The sequence below is a fragment of the Bufo gargarizans genome, chromosome 11 (assembly GCF_014858855.1).
Source record: "Bufo gargarizans isolate SCDJY-AF-19 chromosome 11, ASM1485885v1, whole genome shotgun sequence".
Classification (NCBI taxonomy): domain Eukaryota; kingdom Metazoa; phylum Chordata; class Amphibia; order Anura; family Bufonidae; genus Bufo; species Bufo gargarizans.
Window position 1 is genome coordinate 2499266 of NC_058090.1, and position 7276 is coordinate 2506541.

At 41.2% G+C, this 7276-nt stretch overlaps 1 protein-coding gene across 1 annotated transcript; it reads right to left on the reverse strand.

Annotated features, from left to right (window-relative positions):
- Positions 1–4836: 4836 nt before the first annotated feature.
- Positions 4837–6550, reverse strand: LOC122921687 (E3 ubiquitin-protein ligase TRIM11-like). The gene has a single exon (XM_044271853.1). It carries the CDS (start codon positions 6524–6526, stop codon positions 4934–4936), a length of 1593 nt encoding a protein of 530 aa, XP_044127788.1. The 5' UTR covers positions 6527–6550; the 3' UTR covers positions 4837–4933.
- Between the last annotated feature and the right edge of the window lie 726 nt (positions 6551–7276).

Here is a 7276-nt window from a genome sequence, read left to right on the forward strand (position 1 = left end):
ATATTATTGGGGGCACATCTGGGCATAATTCTGTTAAGACACACTGTGGGCATAAATACTGTGTGGTGGCATGAAGGGAGAACAATTACTATGTGGGGGGCATAAAGGGGACTGGTGTATAGTTATGTTTTGTTAGAGGCATGGCTTAGTGTGGAAAAAATGTGCCATGGTGCGCCGCACAATGTGTCCCTCTTTATTCGTTTACAAACTTGGGAGGTATGAAATTGGCCTTAGATTTCCAGAGTGCACAAAGGGGTCAGGTACCATATTCTGTACCGGACACAGAATAAGGCCTACTGCATACGCCATAGCCATGTACAGAAATTGGTATGGTGGCACACAGAGACATTCTCACTTAGATGTTGCTGTTGCATGCCATGAGTTTCTTCTGTCAGAGTCTCACAGAATCCAACAGAGAAAACTACACTATGCTGTAGGTGAATTTGGTACAGAAGAGTTCCATAGATGATATGGGAAGAATTAATAAAAGTTCTGCCACAGTTTTTGTCTTGTATTATTTTAACGCTATTCACCAATATTCATAAATAATGTTATAAATTGTATTGATTTGTCAAATACGATCTGTCCATTATACAACAAGAAGAGACATCAGCTCACCATGTAATCAATTTTATTGGGTCAAACACAAATTTCAATGTTTAAGCTTCATCCTTTCTCAAGATATATAATATCTCATCATAGCATATTCATATAGTACATATTTGTTCACATGTAATCATGTCATGTTTATATAGTATATATTCATTCACATGTCATCGGTTATCATGAGCCATTCAGTTGTTATAAAGAACATCTCTTGTCCTAGAGGACTAATGGGTTCCTGCAAAATTTACAGCAGCTCACTGGGGGTTTCAGTAGTAGGACACCTTATGATCAGCTTATCCTCATGGGAACCAGCTATCAAAAATGAATTCTACAAAGTGGACAACCCCTTTAAGTGTGAAAGTTATTTTTTGGAGGCAGAGTCATAGCTATGCTGTCCTTCACCTGAGGCAGAAGATTCAGTTTGATGCTCCAGCCCTATATCAAAGTATTGTGGCCAAGACAGATTGGCTCATTAGCACCCTCTGGCACCCACATTCCACTCTAACCACCCTCTAGCTACACCCCTGTTTGGAGGTTCTGATTCCTTGGTATTATTCAGGTGTCCCTGTACATATAATATAAACTATTTGAACTCATAAAAGAGGCTGAGATTACACCAGGCCTCCTTCAGGTGAATACTGTTTTGTTTGGACCAGTTCTTTGCCACTTCAACCATTGTCCATTAATAGAAATAGAAACCAAGTTATTATTTCTGGTCAGAATTGTGTATTCTTCTGATTTCTTAAATTGTTACATTAAGGCCTCATTTACACGTCAGTGTTTGGTCAGTGATTTCTATCAGTGATTGTGAGCCAAAACCAGGGGTGGCTCTAAATACAGAACAGGTGCAGATCTTTCCTTCATACCTTATGTCTGTGTAGTGCCACTCCTGGTTTTGGCTCAAAATCACTGATGTGTGAATGAGGTGTAAGGCTTAATATAGACATTGGAATAGAGCAGTGATAACATGAATACAAAAGTTGTCCAGTCTACAACCCCTTACAGATTGCAGTGGCTCTCAGCGCACCCAGCAAACAACTGATTTTGTTGGGGAGAATATGCTGTCTGCCTTACATACCCCCTGATACAGGGAATATGTGGTAAAACCTGGTGGACATTTAGATTAACGTCTCTGCTTTCTGGCTGATAGAGGAGGTCCTTAGCTATCTCTATTACATCTATATACCTCTATAGGGCAGATGGAAATATGTGAGAACTAAGACACAAAAACAATATGGAGGAGGATCTTTGATGAGTTCTAAAGATTACAGTCACTGGAGAAGAAATTTAGGAGTGATACAGATATTTCTATATATTGTATATGAAAGGACACTTGACACTGAAGAACTCTGAGGATGAAACCCAGGAAGAAACATGAAATAAGAGTCCAGGGTATAGCCCTGTAATAGTGTTTCCCAACCAGTAGGTTGGGGGGCACATATGGTTCTCAGACCCCCAGCATGTGGCCCTTAACCTGGCAGCTACATAACACATTTAGCTCAATGTCAGTCTAATCTATAGACCCCTTTTCTTTCTTATGGCTCTTACCCCAGTGGTTACTGCCAGCGTTATGGTTTTGACTCTTGTATGGATAAGGACACATTTGGAGTCTTTTTTATCATTGCTATATATTATTGGGCTAAAACATTGTAAAATGTATTTTTTTTCTAGACATTTGCTTTATTAGGTTATTGCATCTTCTATGTTTCACAGTACACAAGCAAGCTTCAGAATGCTGTTAAATTCGTAAAACTGGCTGTTTGACAGCTTGGTCTTCAGTCCTTCTCTGACCTCTTCTGAATTATCTTCTAAGCTCATTTATGCCCAAAATAAAGTAGAATTTTCAAGAGAGGACCTGGACATCCAACCATCAGAAAGCCACTCTTGACAGATTTGATACTAAATGACTGTTTGCAGGTACTATGTACTGTGAAACATAGAAGCTACAGGATCCAAATGAAGCAAAATGTCTAATAAAAATCTATTAAAAATATTTTAGCTCATAATATATCTAGGTCAATAATAAAAAATGGCTCCAAATGTGACTATAGCCTTTAATATTAGCATCAAAACTAGTAGATATCATTGGGTTAAGAGCCATATAAGGCTAAATTAACACTTCAGTTATTTGGTCAGTTATTTCCATTAATGATTGTGAGCCAAAACCAGGAGTAAAGTCTACACAGAGATAGGCTAATATGGGAAGATCTGCTCCTGTTCTGTGTTTTTGACCCGCTGACAATAACTGATGGAAATAACTGAGGTGTGAAATCGGCCTTACCATGCCTTATGTTTAATGACATTCTTCCCTTTTTAACACCTATGGTGGCTCAACACTGTCCGTTCATATTTTGGCTCGTGACAAACAAAAGATTTGGGACCTCTGAGGTAGTATATAATAGTTCTCTTTACATTGACTCATAGTTTAGTAAGATCTATGTTATGGGTGCCATATTAAATTAGTATACCTCAGTGGTTGTACAATGTACATCTCATGCATTATATTTATAGGCAAGTGGCCAACCCCTTTAAGGGAAAAAGTGGATTGCAGTAAAAAGACTTGGGGTTTTTCCGTTTGGAAAAAAGACAGCTTAAGATACCTTTACACGAGTAGATGATCAGAACGATTGAGCAACGAACAAGTTGTTTCTTGGTGTAGTGAACATTTCAACAATGACCCTTTAGAGGCTCCAATTATCGTTCACAAAATTGTAATTGTCGGTTGTTGGTCTATCGTTCATTGCGTTTACACTGCTCCATAATTTTGCTTGATTTATCGATAATTTACCCGATACTTGCCTTGTGTAAAGGTACCTTTAGAAGTAACTCAATTAAAGTGTGCAAATATATAAATGGACAGTGTGGAGATCTTTCTAATCTAGTTACACCTAGGCTTAGAACCATGACAAGAGGGCATCCTCTATGCCTACAGGGAAGAAGGTTTGCCATTGTCATAGGTTTATTCTGATTGCCATGAGCCTTCTGGATCAACATACTAGTATTACAGAATACACTTGATGGACCTGTGTCTTTTTTTTAACCTTATCGACTATGTCACTATTTAAGGCCGGTTACAGCCAGTGAGTGAAACACTGTCCGATTGACGGCCACATTTCCCAGACCAACCATGATTTGTCTGAGCCAAATTCACTGCATCATAGTGATCTATTTCACTGTGAATTCCAGCCTGAGGGGCTACTGGTCTGTGAAAAGATTCAGTGAGAATGGGATAGTAGACCTGTGTGTGGCCTGTAACTCACAGCATCATAAATCACTATGATACCGAAAGTTTAGTCAGATTAGCCCTGGTCAGTCTAGTCACATGGACTATGCTTCCCAGACCAAACACGCTCTTCTGAAACTAGCCTCAGGCTGGATTACCCTATTCTGGTTTTTCAAGCTAAAGCCAGAAGCATAAACCAGAATTATAAACTGTGGACTACAACTCCCAGCATTAGCTATTTTATAGATTCAATCTTTCATAAGCCCTTTGTATATAATAATGACCTGCTGTTTTTGGTGTATTTTTTTTTTTTAGGCAAAACACCAGCTTCAAATGTGAGCTGAAGGTCTATGGGAAATATGAAATGCAGGCTATACTATACAAAGGTTTTTTTGCTCCATTTATATTAATTGGGTGCTGTGTTTTGGCTCTCTGGTGTTTTTTGAAAAATGCACCATGCGGAAGCCTTTGCTGTTTTTTCTGGATATCTCTATTGGGGAAAAACCTGGCTCACGCAGTCATTTACAAAAAAAAAAACACCTGAAAAAAAAAACACATACATTATGGAAAGAAATATAGCCGGTGTCTATGGAGTTTTTTTGTGGTAAAAACACACCTGTGCAAATTCCTGTGTGTAGCGACCCTTATAGACTGTACATTGGTTATTATGTGCAATCTCAGAAAACATTTATATCAGGTGTAAAACTGAGAGAGCCCAGATGTAACCTGACCTGTTCATTTATCCTATCTATCCTCAGTGATGGTCAGTTCGCAGTGTTCGCCAACGAACACATGCGGGCTGCCATCTTGACTCACCCGTCCAGCGATGCACAGGTAAGCCCTTGCCTGTGCCGGGAATCGGTCTGAAATCAAATGCGGTCACCGGGAGCAGGCAGTTCCGAGAACAGCCGCCGGGGGCCGTCATCGGGCTGTTCTCGGAACTGCCTGCTCCCGGTGACCGCATTTGATTTCAGATCGGCTCGCGGCACAGGTAAGGGCTTACTTGTGCATCGCCAGATGGGAACACTGCGAACTATCACTGTCTATCTATCCTTATCATGGAGCTCTCCATAACATCACCAGTCTCTGGACAGACTTAATAGATTATGGTTTCTCCCAGTAGCGGCTTCTCCCTAAAATCTTTACAGAACCGCTCCATATACATACTGCAGCATGAAGGGGCTCGGTGAAGGTGGCAGTGAAGGTGTGTAAGTGTCTGGTGGGGTCACACAGCTCATAAAAGGACAGCTGCCCGGCCTCATAGTCCAGACATATCCTGAATCTATTACTGGAGATCTCGTCAGGTAACCGGATCTCTTTACAGTCTTGTATCACTGAATGCTGATTATTATACCTCATCAAACTCCAGGACTTGTTGTTATCATATCCAATTTTTGACCATTCTCCCCTCCTGTCCATACTGGGATAACACATCCCTACCATCCAATCCCCTGATCCACTGCCCTCCACATCCCAGTAATGTCGCCCTGAGGTAAATCCCCTGCTGCTCATCACCTGATTATTCAGGAATCTCTCTGCTGATTCTGGATGATACTGATTATATATTGTACAGGTTGCAGTTTTCAGGTCGTCTGATATAAGGATGTCATTAGCAGCTGTGTTTACATCCAGTAATATGTCTCCAGGACCCTCCACATAGATCCCTCTCCTTATATCTGTTATTATGTCACATAATGTATGTAATTTGTCTGAGATCACAGTCACATCCAGATCCCCTACATCATGGAGACATCTATTTATGTCCTCCTCACCTCCTTCCTCCTCAGGATCACACAAGTCTCCTGTATCTGGTTCCTGTAAGACAGTCAGTGGATCAGTCATGTTACACATCTCCTCAATGTGTCTCATCCTCCCGGGCAGCTCGTCCTTCTTTATTTCCAGCTTCTGGATCAGAGAAGAGAATGAAAGTGACTCTTTATTTTCCTGCCTGGAGATCTCACTCAGGATTCTCTTCTCCAGGTCGTCCAGTTGTCTCCTGATGTCTGTAAACAGGGCAGTGACTCTCTCTGCTTCTTCAGATGCTTTTTCTTGTGCTTTTCTCCAGCGTTCCTCCAGGTTCTGGACTCTTTCCTCAGTCTTCTCTCTCTTTGCAGTCAGTTTCCTGAGAACATGTCGTAGTTTTTTCTTTTTCTTCTCAGAGGCCTCATCCAGCATCTCCACCCGATGTCCCTGATGTTCTCCAGCCAAACTGCAGGACACACAGATAAAAGCAGAGTCCTCAGTGCAGTAATACTCCAGGATCTTCTTATGGACAGAACATTTCCTGTTCTCCAGGGAAGTGCTGGGGTCAGATAAGACGTGTTCGGATGACTTGCTGTGAACTCTCAAGTGTTTCTCACACAGAGAAGCCTCACAGTGTAGACAGGATTTAACAGCAGGTACAGGAGAGTCCACGCAATAAGTGCAGAAGATCCCAGTTTCCGTCTCTTTATGTTGAGTAACCAATAAATTCTTCATAATGTTACGCAGAGCTAAGTTCCTCATCAGTGCAGGCCGCGCCTGAAACTCTTCTCTGCATTCAGGACAGGTATAAACCCCAGACTCGTCCTGTGTATCCAGTACACGATCAATACAGACCCGGCAGAAGTTGTGTCCACATCTCAGCATTACAGGATCTGTATAGGTGTGCAGACAGATGGAGCAGTCCAGCTCAGCTCTCAGATCAGCAGACGCCATGGCTGACAGAGGAAGACAGAAACGAAACTGCAGTTCTCTGAGGTTCAAAATCCACAGGGCAGGTTTAACTACTTATACTCAGGGTGCGGCTGAACAGTAGGTATGTTATAGAGATGACAGAACTGATTTTTCCAATCAGCAGGTTTTCTTCATTTGTATAAGCCCTTCTGATTGGACAAATCAACTATATGTCCCTCCTAATATTTCATTCACACTGCAGTAAATCCAGCTTCAACTTTTATTATAAGGATAGGGTGAAACTGAGAAATAGAAAGAAATTAAAGAATGCACTTACTGTAGTGAATGAGCACATGGCACTATGCAGTAAAGAAAGGGATGCAAATGAACTCTTAACAAGCTCTGCCTCTGAATGCTACCTGATGTAAGGCAGTTATCCTATAAGTCAATGCTCGACCCTTTAAATAGACCCAGAGACATGACTCGGATATTAAATAAGCCAGCATCTCATCTGCAGACAGCTGTTTCGGGGTGATTGCCCCTCATAAGTGCAGAGCAGAGAGTACTGGCTTAATTGGATGAGAGGTCTAAGTCAGGATTAGGCGGGGGGTAATGTATTACAGTGCAACATCAGCGTGAAATACAGGATACATTCCGTACAACATATGAACATGCATGAATATACAATTCTGCAAGGTTAACTAACGTTCTGAATGCATACCTCCCAACTTTTGAAAAGTGCAAAAATGGACAATAGCAACAGTGTGCATTTAAAAAAAAAAATACTAAACC

What these genes read in the sequence shown, in the direction of transcription:
- LOC122921687 (XM_044271853.1), bottom strand. Translation starts at nt 6,526, where the DNA reads ATGGCGTCTGCTGATCTGAGAGCTGAGCTGGACTGCTCCATCTGTCTG.